The sequence below is a fragment of the Sciurus carolinensis genome, chromosome 3, assembly GCF_902686445.1.
Source record: "Sciurus carolinensis chromosome 3, mSciCar1.2, whole genome shotgun sequence".
Lineage (NCBI taxonomy): Eukaryota > Metazoa > Chordata > Mammalia > Rodentia > Sciuridae > Sciurus > Sciurus carolinensis.
Genome location: NC_062215.1, coordinates 25555449 through 25569903, shown reverse-complemented (window position 1 = coordinate 25569903; position 14455 = coordinate 25555449). Strand labels below are relative to the sequence as shown.

At 46.3% G+C, this 14455-nt stretch overlaps 2 protein-coding genes across 4 annotated transcripts in view; both read left to right on the top strand.

The window, feature by feature from the left end:
• Nucleotides 1–2196, top strand: part of Fam117a (family with sequence similarity 117 member A) — a 42656-nt gene extending 40460 nt beyond the window's left edge. Inside the window, exon 9 of one of the 2 annotated variants that reach the window (XR_007107795.1) lies at nt 988–1125. Coding sequence is in view for 1 of the 2 variants with exons in the window: in XM_047545892.1 (XP_047401848.1) it covers nt 988–1288 (301 nt within the window). In the remaining variant the exon portion in view is untranslated. Of the gene's footprint in view, nt 1–987 lie in introns of both variants that reach the window. The other variant, XM_047545892.1, reaches the window with a different exon arrangement.
• A 2329-nt stretch (nt 2197–4525) lies between these two features.
• Nucleotides 4526–10813, top strand: Slc35b1 (solute carrier family 35 member B1). 2 transcript variants are annotated; one of them, XM_047547714.1, is made up of 9 exons: nt 4526–4753; nt 5613–5716; nt 6297–6427; nt 6722–6752; nt 7348–7505; nt 8410–8536; nt 9494–9600; nt 9773–9926; nt 10638–10813. In XM_047547714.1, exons 1-9 carry the CDS (start codon nt 4542–4544, stop codon nt 10688–10690), a joined length of 1077 nt encoding a protein of 358 aa, XP_047403670.1. In that variant the 5' UTR covers nt 4526–4541; the 3' UTR covers nt 10691–10813. The 2 variants fall into 2 exon arrangements, with proteins under 2 accessions (XP_047403670.1, XP_047403671.1); XM_047547715.1 differs by having other exon boundaries at nt 4732–4753; nt 6322–6427; nt 10638–10811.
• Nucleotides 10814–14455: the final 3642 nt, after the last annotated feature.

Below are 14455 nucleotides of genomic sequence, written 5' to 3'. Positions count from 1 at the left end.
GCGTTAAGACTCTAGATCTTCAGAGAAAGTCTAATGACCCTCTCTTAGTTGCTGCTGTCCTGTCCTCCCAGTGAAAGTTTTGATAATCTTGCCTTTCAAATGTGTTTAAGAATTAGATTCTTTTTTTTTTTTTTTGGGTGCTGGGGTTCGAACCCAGGGCCTTGTGCTTACAAGGCAAGCACTTTACCTACTGAGCTATCTCCCCAGCCCCAAGAATTAGATTCTTAAGGCCAGTAGATTTCAACAGGAGCATTTTTTGCCCCTAGGTGGACATTTGGCAATGTCAAGAGACATTTTTAGTTGTCACAACTGCATGTGGAAAGGGAAGAATGTGGCACTGTGGGTAGTGCTACTGTCCTGGGCAGAGGCCAAGGTTTATGCTGTTAAACATCCTGCAATCTCCAGACACTGCTTCCCCACTTCACCCCTACGACAAAAACTTAGGCAGCTCAAAATGTCAGTAGTACTCAGGCATGTGGTCTGCCCCTCAAACACCATTCCCTGAAGAATATTTTCCATTGAAAAGATCCCTTGGTCTCCTTCTAGAATCACACTATTAGGAAACTGTTCATCCTATTTCTAGCTAAATTGTTTCCTCTGTTTAGCCATATTTTAAAAAAACAGAGCTGAGGAGCCTAAAGACAGACTGTAGTCTTTCATTTTTTGGTCAAGTTACTATCCTGTTTGAGCTGGGTTCAGTGACATATGTCTGTCATCCTTGCAATTTGGGAGGCTGAGGCAAGAGGGTTGCAAGTTCAAGGCCAGCCTGAGCAACTTAGAGTTCTCAAAATTAAAAAGGGGAGGGGATGTAGCTCAGTGGTAAAGTACCCCTGGGTTCAATCCCCAGTGCCATTTAAAATAAAAAAGTTACCATCCTGTTTGAGCAGAGACCCCGCTCTCTGGCTATCCAGCTGTTGGCAACATCTCTCACCCTTTCTCATTGACCATTTTTCTGTGTGTATGTGTCTGTTTCTCTCCATCCTCCAGGTCCCCAGGTCCTGACCTGGCCTTCCTGACTTCCTGTCCTGACAAGAACAAAGTCCATTTCAACCCCACCGGCTCAGCCTTCTGCCCTGTCAGCTTGATGAAACCACTCTTCCCTGGCATGGGCTTTATCTTCCGTAACTGCCCCTCAAGCCCAGGGTCTCCCCTTCCCCCTGCCAGCCCCAGGACACCATCTCGGAAGGATCCAGAGGCCTCCAAGGCCTCCCCACTGCCATTTGAGCCATGGCAGCGCACCCCACCATCAGAAGAGTCCGTGCTTTTCCAGAGTTCCCTGGTGGTTTGAAGGGAGCCCCTCAACTTCACCATGGAGACCAGTGCCTTGGTGGCAGGCCCCTCTCTAGCTCCCCAAGGGGGATAGAGGAGTCCTTCCCTCTCGGCCTTCGAGCACTTTCACTTATTGTGTCAAAGCCCCAGGTCTTCTTTCTGATGGACACCAGCCCCTCCAAATGTGAGGGGACTTGCCTTCTCCACTAGCAGCTGGGCAGCTTACAACTCACACCTGTGTACCTGCGCTTCCCTCACTCAGTGGAAACTCACCCAAAAAGGTCTTGAGGCCCCCACCCCAGGGTGCGAGTCCAAATGACTTATAGGAGGCTCCTGTTGTTATGGCGGAGTAAGCTGGCTGTGTTTGAAGGAGAGGGGAAGGCCAGATTCCCTTCCCTCTCCACCTCCAGAAACACAGAAGAGCAGACCAGAAGACAGACAGCCCAGCTCTGTGCCTCCCTCTCTTTGGAGGAGCTGACCAAAGCGGCCCTAGAGGGCACAACACTTGACCAATTCAGCTGCTGGCAGAGGGAGGAACCAAGTGTTTCCCAAGTGGCATTTTCATCTCACGTTCACCCTGACTAAAGATTGTCTTAAGCAGCAGCCCAGCCCCTGGTGGGTGGTGGGGGAGAGGGAGGGCTGGCATTCCTCCAGGTGGCAAGTGGTGACTCTACACCCTCCACCTGCCCCAGGGCTGGGCTGGATTAGAAAAATGCCTATTTTTCTTGTATTGATGTAGAAACTCTATTTTCTCCCAAAGACACTATTTTTGCAGCTGTTTGAAGTTTGTATATTTTCCGTACTGCAGAGCTTACACAAAATTGAAGAAGAATGTTAATGTTCGAGTTTTCTTATCTTGTGTTTAGAGATTGTTTTTTGCAGATCTTGGTGTTAATAGACCAAATAAATCAATAAGTATTCCCAGCAGCCTGAAGTTCTGTTAAATACCTGGGGTAGGAGGAGTGGGGTGGAGACACAGGGTACCATATTCAACACTTGTTCCTGTCTTCAAGAGAAGGAGCCCTTACTTAATACATAATTAGTGGGCCTGGGTGCTATTTGGACTCTTCACAAAGATACAGGAAAAAAAAAAAAAAAAAAAAAGAATAGGCCCATGAGAAATCTGTCCAGAACCATGTGTCCTGGAGGTGGGTTGCAGGAATCATTAGGGAAGTTACCCGTTACTCTGAGTCTAAGCAGAATAGGTTTTAGAGAGGAAATGAAGGTGACCAAGGGGAGACAGTGCACCCTTGCACTGGCAAGGGGGACAGGATCAGGACGACCATTCAGGTGGACTCTCATGGCACAGTAGGGAAGCTTTCACTCCTGTTGGGTATTCTCAGTGAGTGCCCCCAGCACGGTATGCAGCCTTAGAGAATGCGGAGAAACTGTCCTTGTCCTTTTGCAGCCTCTCGGTCCAGTGCCGCACCTGTAAGAGTTCTGAGGTTTTAGGGGAACCATCCCAACATTCTGACAGTGCTTTGAAATTCACAAAGCATTCTCACAAAAGACATCCCCACTATGTGGGTGGAAAGTTGACCACCGGAAGGACAGTCGCAATAATGACCATAACTACCTATCTCAGGCCACTTGTACTACCATTCATTGGTTTGATAAAGCAGCAGACACCATGTTAGGTGCTTCACATGAAATGTCATCAAAATATGACAACCACTCAAGGAGAGAAATGTGATAAGTCCCATTGTACCAATGTGGGAAGGTCAAAAAGATTGAATAACTTTTCCCAAAAGACAGACACCAAGTCGGGGAGCTAGGATTAGAAACCTGATCATCTGAATACATTGTCCATGTTTCTAATGACAAAGCTCTCCTGCTTGTTATTATATTGCCATTAATTTCACATGAGGAAACTTGACTCAGAGGTCAGGTGAATTGTTTGAGGTTCCAGCTGGCAAAGAAGCAGAGCTGGGACTGGAACTCAGGTCTCATCCTTGCTGCTGTTTGGTTCCCTGGAAGTGCCACGTGATTCAGTGGAGTAAGCAAAGGGGCAAGAGAGCAAAGGTGTGGTGGGGACCCCTGCCCACCACCAATAAAAAGAGCTGGGGTCAGACCCTGTGTCCTATCTACTTCCTCCCTCCCCATCAAAGATATCTGGCTTGCCCCCAAAGCCTTAGTGAGTCAGGCCCCAGGCAATGGGTGTGGTGCTGCCCAGCGTTTCCTTCCTTTGCCTGAGGCAGTGCCAAAGGAGTAGGCTGCTAGAAACTCAGAGTCCAAGGGGCCCACCACCAGAGAATTGGGCCAGTCATTAAGTGGAGGGTTGGGGGTGGCAGTGGAAACACCTGGTGCCCAGTCTTGCTCTGGCAGTTCTGTTCAGGAGGTGGAGACCTAATCCTTGGGTCGGGGAGGGGGGGCCAAGGAAGACTCAATAGTGGGAAAGAAGTTAGGGGTCAGCCAAAGAGTTTGCTCCATTGTTGTGAACTGGAAGGCCTTGAAGAAAATTCACTTCCATAAGTTTGCATTTCCACCTCCAGGATGTGAGGAAATAAGAGTTGAGAAAAGAGTAATGACTAATAATATCTTAAATATGCACATCACAATTTACAGTTTATAAAACACTTTCACAAACAACTCATTTGATCCTCAGAACAGTCAAGGGGCGACAACGCGGCTATTCCTAATGATCTCTAGTTTTCTAAACCTTGGCTCAGAATTTAGTCTACACGTGTAGTATGCTCTGACCTTAAGTGACAAGAGAGCCCTGACCTGCAGCAGCTTACCCCGCCGCTCTGCTGCTCTTCTAATCCAGGCCTTGAACGCTCTGGAGGAGCCGGCTCGAGTTGCTGACGCTGCCCAGCAGCTAGAGGGCGCCCAAGCTCCACTCTCCTTCTTGGTGTTAGGACCCAGCAGAAGCCCCGCTGCTGACCCGAAGAAAGACTATTTGATCGGCTCTGCCGGAGTGCCTCCTCCTTCCCCGCCCACCTGTCTATCTTCGCTAAGCGTAGCCAATTAGTGACCTCCACATCCTTATACGTCATCATTACACGCCCGGACATCTCCCAAGGCACTCCGGCGAGCTCCGGGTTGCAGTTGTCTTCGGAGATGCCTGGTAGGAAAATCTCGAAAGCGAGGCGTTAACCTCGCAACGGCCGACTCTCTTGACCACCAGGAATGGAGCCAAGGTCCCAGGGCCGGTCTGCTTTCCTAGAAAGCGGTTTCTTCGTCCTGAGGAGTTTCCCTCTCGGCAGCCCTGAGCGGGCAGTTCTGGAGGTGACTTTTGGGGGCCTAGAGAGCGGCGGTCGCATGCAGCTCCTATGAGGCCCCTGCCGCCGGTCGGCGATGTCCGCCTGGAGCTGTCGCCTCCGCCGCCGGTGCCGTTACCGCCTGTGACCGGGTCTGTTATCAGCTCGTCCGGGCGTCTCATGGCCGCTAGCAAATCTCTGGTGCCCGACCGGCTGCGCCTGCCGCTCTGCTTCCTTGGTGTCTTTATCTGCTATTTCTACTATGGGATCCTGCAGGAAAAGATGTGAGCGGACCCCTGGGGAGGGAACGCAGACATTCCTCTTCATCCAGTCCCCCCTGCCCAGCCTGCGGCCCAGTTCTCAGGCCTTCCGTTCCTGGCCCTGGGCTTTTCTCTTGTTCTTCCCCCTGTCTCTGGTTCACTCACTACGTTTGTATCCCCAGCTGAGCCACCCGCTAATTCTCGCGACCTGGTTAATTTTCTTCCTTTAGTGTTTTTGCTCTTGTTGATTTTAAGAACCTGGAACTGCTGGGCGCGGTGGTGCACGCCTGTAATCCCAGCAGCTCGGGAAGCTAAGGCAGAATCCCGAGTTCAAAGCCAGCCTCAGCAACTTAGCGAGGTCCTGAGCAACTTGGCGAGACCCTGTCTCGAAATAAAATAGAAAAAGTTGCTCAGTGGTTAAGCGTCCCTGGGTTTAATCCCCTACAAAAATCAAACAGGCAACAACAAAAAACCCTGGAATTTCTACTCCCGAGCGGGTTTCCTTGACCCGAATCAGCTCCTCTTTGTAACTCCCAGATGTTTGCACACAGCCTGTTCTTTTGCCCTCAGCTTTGCTGTCTAACCCAAATACTTCTGCCTGGGGTACTTAGCTTCACTGTCAAATTTTACTTGTATCCGCTAACTCTGTCCTTTACGGATATAATTTCCTTTGACTGTAGGATCCACAGACTGGAGTATTTATTTTCTCCATTCAATAAAATCAACTCCTTTTGTAAATGAGCCTAGTGATCCTGACAGACACCTCCTCTCTACATCCAGAGAGGCAAGATAACTCCAAAGCCTTCAGTGGCTCTGGACACATTAGATGAAACTGAGTGAAATATACTAATTTCTCCCTTTTTCTCGTGTATTTCATTCTTAGAACAAGAGGAAAGTATGGGGAGGGAGCCAAACAGGAGACGTTTACCTTTGCCTTAACGTTGGTCTTCATCCAGTGTGTGATCAATGCTGTGTTTGCCAAGATCTGTGAGTACCTAAGTAGTAATTTGTTGAGGGCCCCCTACCCCTGCCACCCATATCCTGGGCATTAGGCATTGATTCAGCCTTCAAATCTAACTTTTTCAACTTCCACCCGCTTTAGTAATCACACAACCTCTTTGCAGTCTATAAAACTAATGATTTTGAAATGAGATTAAATATTATTTCCTTAAATTAGCCCAACTTTTGAGCCAGGAATATACAGAAAGTGGGTCTTATGTGTTCCAAATCCCTATTGAGATTACTTAAAACATTTTTTCCTTTGTCCCTTTGATTTTCCTTTGTGTGTCATCTTCAAACATATTTTGAACTTTCTTTGTTTCCTGGAGACTAGCAGCAGGGCTAAGTCTTCCCTTGAAAGGAATGAGACCCCCATCTCCACCCAACATGTGGTCTTATGTTAGACTTAGGTGGAATTGGAGAGTTGAATAATTTTCAGAGATTTCCCAGTCTAAGAGGATAGAAATAGTTTGGCAAATTCCTTTCATGAGACTTCAACTTTTGCTTAGCAGTCCATCCTAGCCCCACCAGGTTTCTCTTGTATGTCTTTTTTTTCTTCTTCTCCCAGTGATCCAGTTTTTTGACACTGCCAGGGTGGATCGTACTCGGAGCTGGCTCTATGCTGCCTGTTCTGTCTCCTATCTGGGTGCCATGGTTTCCAGCAACTCAGCACTACAGTTTGTCAACTACCCAACCCAGGTGAAACTTCAGGGTGGGATGAGGGCTGGCTCAGAATTGTTTGAAAAGGACTAAGGGGTCTTCTGTTATGTCCGTGACTTAAACAAAAAGAAACAGCCATGGAAGAGTGTGTTTGAGAAATTCAAAGTGTGTAAAACCATGGAGCTGAGATTTAGTGGTGGGTTGGGTCATGACAGGGCTACTTTCTGAGGCTGATGTCTCTGGTGCAGGCCCTTGGCTTACTTAATGTGACACACAGTCTGGTTCCTGGCATGTCACAGATGCTCAGAAATTATTTGCTGAATTTAATTTCAGGTCCTTGGTAAATCCTGCAAGCCAATCCCAGGTAAGCAGAAGAAGATGGTCTCCATCTTCTGTCCTCACTTTTCCTGGAATAAGCCCACTCTTCCTCTGCCAGAGAGGTCTGTGTCTCTCTGGATTTCATCATCCCACCATAGCTCTCTCCAGAGAGTTTCCTTCAGTCCTCCCTGCTCATCTAGGCTTCTTTACCATTTCCTGTGGTGTGCGTAGGCTGATAATCCTCATTGGAAGCTAGAGGCTGGCCTAGTCAACTTCATGTGGTCAGTCGTTTTGGTGGTCCATGTGTTTTACATCATTATTACACATCCTAAGTCCCATTTTGCTCATCAATTTCTTTTTCTCAACCCCTCATCTTTCCCCACTGTTCCCCATTCATGCCTCATTCCTTCCTGTACCTTTCACCTTTGTCCTCTTTTTCCCCACATTGTACTCTATTGAACCTTGTTGCTCAATCATCTTTATCTAGGTGCCAGCTTGGCACCCCTCCTCTCACTCTATCTGGGACTTCCTTCTCAGACATTCTTTTCTCCCTGAGTCTTTTCTTGGCTCCTGGAAGGAGGGTATTGGGGTAATTGGTATCTGTGGGTACCTGAATTTTCCACTCTGATTTTTCCCTGTAGTCATGCTCCTTGGGGTGACCCTCTTAAAGAAGAAGTACCCATTGGCCAAGTACCTGTGTGTGTTGCTAATTGTGGCTGGAGTGGCCCTTTTTATGTACAAACCCAAGAAAGCAGTCGGGATGGAAGAACATACAATCGGCTATGGAGAATTACTCCTGGTATGCAGTTCTGGGGAAGGCAGCATTTTCTGGCAAAGTTAGCCAGAGGACCGTCCTTCTTAGGAGACAGAAAGCTGGTTACGTGTCTTAAGAGAGGTTGTGGTATTCCTTGCCCCCCATTTTTGGTTTTTCCTATAGGGCTCTGCTAAACCCATGATGGAAAGCCTGAAACATTTAACTACAGCTCAGCTTTCCTTCTGGGGAACAAATAACTTCTGAGGCTTGTTTCTAGATCCTAATGTGAGGTCGTAGAGATCTGAGAAAGAAGGAATAATGTAGCTCTCACTGTGACCTTCCAAGCAATGTGAAGGCCAGAGTAGAAAATAATACACTGGGAGCTATTGCTTATATAGTAGGCACCATTCCAAATCTTTTACATATTAATTGATTCTGTTTTATAACACGAGTAAAGTATTTTACAGATGGAGAAACTGAGGCCTGTTGTCCCATGCTATTTAAATGGTGGAGTCAGGATTCCAAACAAGGCAGTCTGACCGCAGAATCCATTCTCTGGAGCACTATACTCCAAGCTAGGAAGCTAACCTGTTGGGATTAGATTTCTCTTCTCCAGCTTTAATGGAAGCATGTGGATAGCTCACCACAGCCTATTTGGGCCCTATCCACCAGCTTCAAGACATTATGTTGGGAAGTGGTTGACTTCCTGCTCTACTCTGATTACGGTTCCATTCTGCAGCTCCGTTAGCCTGTCAATTCAGTGCCTGGGGGAAGGACAGCTAGTATCATTTCTCCCCACCCTCTACCCAGGACCAAATGACAACAGCATTCCTAGGACTCTGTCCAAGGGTATTGGCTTTTTGAGGAGCCTTGAGAGTAGGAATCCTATGTCCCAAGTTAGGAAGGGGTCTTGGTGGTTGCATTGCAGGTTGTTCCCTTTCTTTCCCAGCTATTGTCTCTGACCCTGGATGGACTGACAGGCGTTTCCCAGGACCACATGCGGGCTCATTACCAAACAGGCTCCAACCATATGATGTTGAACATCAACCTTTGGTCAACATTGCTGCTAGGAGCTGGTAAGGAGCAATTCTGCTGTTCTTTCCACGTATCACCAGAGGGCAGACTGCTCTCGTCCATTTGATCCTGTCTCTGCTGCCAGTTGCTAACTGCACAGACCAAGGGCATGACTTGGTTCCAAGATGCCCTTCTGTCTAAGCCCTGAGAAACCTTCCTTGAATGAACTGCACTGGCAGGATCTGCTTGCTACCTGTCACTAACACAATAGGGGTCTACCTGTGCCAGATATCTTGAGAAGACACATATCGTAAAACACATGGTAGTATCTGGGAACTTTCCCTCTTACGCAGCAAACGAGATATTGGAGTAGTGTTCACGGAAAACAAACACATATACACTGAATGCAAACATTAGTGCACTTTTTTCCCCAGTACTGGGGATTGAACCCCATGGGTACTCCACTAGACTACACCCCTAGCCCTTTTTAAATTTTGAAACGGTCTCACTGAGTTTCCCTGGCTGGCCTCAAACATACAGTTCTCCTGCCTCAACCTCCCTAGTAGCTGGAATTTTAGGCAAGTGCCACTTTCCTTGGCTTATGTTTTACTTTGAAATGAGTGTTTCCTAATTTTTCAAATCTAGGTGCCTATAGAAAGTATTTTTTGTGCAGCACATTGGGTTAATGGAAGAGGCTGCTGGTGACTGGAGGTGACTGATGCAAGGAGCTTTCTTGAGCTAGAGGTGTATGGGTCACTGTCTCCATAACACCTGAGGATCTTTGCTGACTTCAATCACCAGGATGGAAGTAACTCCTTAACTTTCAAGCCTTTCTCACCAAATCAAGTGTTTAGTTAGTTTTTCTAATCAGAAAACAAAACAAACAAAAAAAAGAGAAAGATGCATGACAGGTGATATAAACTCACTCCATATAGTTCTCCATACCCACCTTCATGGCAGTTGAGCAGGTGTGTGTGCCACATAAGATGTGCCATACATCTTTTGATGTTTCTTCTCAGGAATCCTGTTCACTGGGGAACTCTGGGAGTTCTTGAGCTTTGCTGAAAGGTACCCGACCATCATTTATAATATCCTGCTCTTTGGCTTGACCAGTGCCCTGGGTCAGGTGAGTTCTTGAGACGGCACATCTTGGCTTCCCTGTGGTAGTGACTGATTCTCTAAGAAAGACTGGCCTGGCTGGAAGAAGAAGTGTCAAGATTAGCCCTGATGTCTGTTACTTTAGACCTAATGGTAGATACCCAAGAATCATCCTGAGCCACCTTTCTCTCATTCTCTAGAGCTTCATCTTCATGACAGTTGTGTATTTTGGTCCCCTGACCTGCTCTATCATCACCACAACTCGGAAGTTCTTCACCATTTTGGCCTCTGTGATCCTCTTTGCCAACCCCATCAGCCCCATGCAGTGGGTAGGCACTGTGCTTGTGTTCCTGGGTAAGTTCCATCCAGAGCAGACACCTCTCTTGGCTACACAGAGGGGTGATGACAGAGCTCTTTAGATTTTTTTTTCCCTAAAATGTCTTTATGTATTTGAAAAATACATTTAGTTATTTTAGAGAAAACTTTCTCAAAAAAGAAAAGGAATCATCATTTCTTTCTTTTTTTTTTTTAAATATCTTTATTTAACCATTTATTTTTATGTGGTGTTGAGGATTGAACACAGTCCCTTACACATGGGAGGCAAGTGCTCCACCACTGAGCTCCAACTCCAACCCTGGGAAGCATTATTTCTAACGTATTCTTTTTTTTTTAACGTATACTTAATGTGCATTTCTTAAGTGGTCTCCTTCCACTGACTTGATTTACCCAGATACTGAACAGGACGAAATTATTATGCTCTTCTGTACTAATTTGTGATGCCACGGATGAGCTAAGAGAGGTATCCTAGACATTCTGACTTAACTTTCTTTCAGTCTTGATATATGTATACACACACACATGTATATTTGCCATTATCAGTATCTTGGTCTTTTTTTTTTTTCATTTGATGCCATTCTGTTGTCTCTAAGAAAATTATATAAAACCATAGTTCTGAAATTTGTTTTATTTAAAGCTCCCATTTGGAGAACCAAGACTAACTCCCCCAGATCATTGGTAGGTTTTGTATCTCCCCATGAAACTAAGTCCATTTTCTCTTTTTCATAGGTCTTGGTCTTGATGCCAAGTTTGGGAAGGGAGCAAAGAAGACATCCCACTAGGAAGAGAAGACTACCTCCACTCCAAAAATACTTAAGTTATTATCTCCAGCAGTGACATCTCTTGGGAAAATGGACTTGGTAGTGATAAGGAACTGAGTTCCAGTTTTTTTTTTTTTTTTTTTTTTTTTTTTTTTTTTTTAATCAAAGGAAGCAAAATCACATATTCTAAAAAAAGCTCTTGGATTTTAACAAGATGAGTGGGCAGTTTCTGTTCTTGATAACCTGGGGCATAGTCTTAGTACAAATAAAGAGAGAAGGAAGAGGCAGGGGTTTGCTTGCACCCCACCTGCCCCTGGCTGGGTGGGTGGCATGGTTGGCCAGGTGATTCCTGAAGAGCCTGAGCATGATAGGGTGGAACCTTGAGAGATTGTATGGTTGTGCCAGCAGTCTCTGTTCCCACGGGCGAGGCTCTAAATATGCTAAGACAGGTGGCTGTCTGTTGGAGCTACAGGATGTAGGAATCATTTCTCTTAAGTTTGGGTGGGCAAACATGTTATGAAAAACTAAAGGTTTGTTCTCTCCTTAAGAAACACCTCAAGGTTGGGGTGAAATGAACCCAGAGTCCCAGAGTCGGCTAGTTTTTCTCTTTTCCCCACTGCCTTCTCTCAGCCAAAGCATGACAGAGACCCCCTGCATGTATCATAAACAGCTCTGGAAAGTCTATGAATGTACTTTTCCTATTCCCTCCCTCCATCTCCCCGTCTGTTCTCAGTCCACCTGGTTCCCTCCAGGGAGGCTGGATTAATCCTCCTATTCCCTTGCCCCCCTTCAGCTGCGAAAGCATTGCAGTCCTCTGCCATCCTGGCTGTGCCAAGGTGTCACCATGCCAGCTTCTGCCTGTTGAAAGGGATGCTGGCGGAAGGCATGGTGGCTGAGTCCTGGCACAGAGCCACTGTAGAGTTTTCTGGGTGGTAATGGGGGAGAAGGCGGAGCATGGAGCAGAGCCACCTGCCCACTGCTGCCTTCAGAGTTGGAAATCACAATCCTCCAAGGACCAAACTTTACACATGAAAGTGCATTTCCACCAGCTGCAACTTTCCCTCCATCTGTTCAGCAGCCCCAGCCCCTTGGCTCTCCAGATGGGAGCCCAGCCTCCTTCCTGAGCACTGCCTTGGCACCCCCTCCCCCGAAGACTTTCAAACCCTGCCTCACTTGCACTCATCTCGCTCCCTAGGGGCCAGGGTGTCACTGCAGCCCTGCCTCCAAAGCCCCCTCCCCCATTTTGAACTCCTTGAGAGAAGTTTTAAGTACATCTGGCTAAACTAACTTCCTTTTTCCACCATTTCCCTGCTTGTTTTTTTATCCTGATGGTTTCATCAGTTGGCTTCTTGCCTGCTAGACTGATAGTTCTTCCAGTGTCTTCTGCAGATTGTTTGATGGCTAGAGGGTGTTACAGGGCCAGGGCTGACAAGCATCATCCAAGCCTGCTGTTTAAACAAGAGACATCTTCCTGGCTATCAGACTTGGTTCTTCCACCTCTTCCTTCTGCCATTCCCAACTAGCTGTCTCAAAAATGCCTAATACTAATCACGAAGAGCAAGACAGGTTACAGCAGCTCAGCATCCTGGAGAGATGGCTCGTAGGCAAGACTATTCTACCAGTGGTGGGCTGGGAGCCCTGTTCTAATGTATTCATTCAATCTCCTGTCCATTCATCCAACATTTATTTCCTTCTGGATGCCACCCACTGTGAGCATGCTGGGAGTTCAGTTAAGTAGAACTAGTACTTACCCTCTAGGGGCTCACAGTCTAATTGGGAGATAGGAACGAATCACTGCTTCTCAGAAATGCAGGGATAACAACAAAGGAAGTTGTCCGGGCAAGGTGAGGCTTGACTGGAAAGTGTAGGAAGATGAAAGTAGTAAATGGAGCTTTGGCAGCACTGCCAAGCAGGAAAAGGGGTTTTCAACTGCCTGACTGCTCTCCTTTTCACCCCTTTAGTCAGTTCCAATGAGAACACATGGCAGGACAATAGCCATCATTTCACTCAACTTGAAGATAACCTGAAAATGTTTTGTAAGTTGCCAGCTTATCCCAGGTGACATACTTACCTGTAGCATTACAGGACCAGAGAGTGCCAGATTTGACTAAAATCGGTACCACTGTTAGCTTGTAACATTAGGGCTGATAATGTGAAATACCAGACAAGTTAAAACAGAAGCGTTGTTGATCACTAACCCTGGGCGGCCTGATGCCTCAGGTTTCTAAAGATCAAAGGACTTTCATCTGCAGTTAATTCTCAGCTATGTGCAGAAGGGAGGGAACCAGCATGCAAATTTCTCTAAGCCCTGTGTTTTTAGTTTGGGGCACATTGTACTTATTTCTATTTTGGTCACAGCATTGGGTCCATCTCCTTTACTGTTCTTGCACAGGCTCATGGTATAGTGATTTTGCATCTCCTGTTTACTTAAGCCTACAGCAAGGGGAGTGACCCACAAATGTGATTTGGGGTATTATTCTAGGGACAGCTATTCTGGAAGTAAACATTAAAAGAAATAAAAATCACATTGTTTTATAAAGGACTTCCAAGTGACAGGAATTAAACATTAACTGGATAATCTATGAAATGGGTATTTAGGAATAGATGATGTGTTTTCTCACTGCCCCATAATACCCTTGTGAAGAGGACTGAGCAAACTCCTGCATTTTTTAGAGATGGAAAAACCTAAAAGGGAACGTAAGGTGACCTGCAGTAGGTTCCTGGGTATGTCCCCGAGTTGTGTCCTCCAAGGAAGGAAAGTAAAGCTCAGAAGGCCCATAGCTTCCACCGTCTGGCTCCACTTGTCAGGGAACAGTTTGCACATTTATGAGTGGAGCTGGTCATTTTCCCCAGATGCCCTGGCAGAGAAATCGTCCTGGGTCTCTGCGGGATCATTCAGCTCTTCCCATCAAAAACCTACCAGCTGTCTTTAGGAACAGTAATCTCATATATTTATAGAGCTCCTGCTTTCCCAAAGCTCTTTAGTACGTGACATTTTATCCTTAGAACACTCCTGGGGAGAGGTTAGGCCAGAAGCAGTTCTCTCCATATTTGGAGTAGGAAGCCTGAAACCCACCCAAATGCATCAGCTGAAGGTGGCAGGACTCTGGGAGGACGGGAACCAGAAGTGAGTCTCCTGTCTCACTTTCCACTGTTGGGGGTCAGGGAGCTCTTTAACCCTCAGCTAAGCCAATGGACTCCAACTGTTTGAATTCTTTGGAAATTCCCAGTAGAAATTCCAAATAACTTGGAGGTCTGACACAGGTATGCTGGCTTTTTATTTTTTCAAGAAAGGACATTTTAAACAATTTAATCACCATTATAGGTTAGAAAAAGACATTTTAATGTAAAAAAAATTTTAGGAAAGGCTATCTACCTTCTTTCAAGGTAATTATAATTGCAAACCATATCATTGTAAATTATAAGTTAAATGCAAAAGGTAATCATAAAATATTCTCTATGATAATATATTGAGGGGTATATTGTTATGATTATTTGCCTGATACAACTTGCAGTTTGGCAGCTGTGTTCCATGGTGCAATCCAAAGGAACCGCAATGTCAGATAAATGTGGGGAACAATGGAAGCAGCCTGCAATGACATTTTCCATTATTTAGAACATTCTGAGAACCCAAAAACATCCCCTGGCATTAGCTCCTCTGCCTTCCCTCTGTGGGACCAGGAGGAGAGCAGGCTGTGGAGGCTCCCAGGGCTTTCCAGGAAGGGCTGCAAGGAGACCTAGGCAGCCCTGCCAGAGATCTACCTCCAGCATGCTCACAGTGATCAG

Excerpts from the sequence above, each read along its gene's own strand:
- Slc35b1 (XM_047547714.1), top strand. The coding sequence starts at position 4,542 with ATGAGGCCCCTGCCGCCGGTCGGCGATGTCCGCCTGGAGCTGTCGCCT. Across the intron at positions 4,754-5,612 it reads GGGATCCTGCAGGAAAAGAT|AACAAGAGGAAAGTATGGGG; the intron begins GTGAGCGGACCC and ends TTTCATTCTTAG. Across the intron at positions 9,601-9,772 it reads TGACCAGTGCCCTGGGTCAG|AGCTTCATCTTCATGACAGT; the intron begins GTGAGTTCTTGA and ends CTCATTCTCTAG.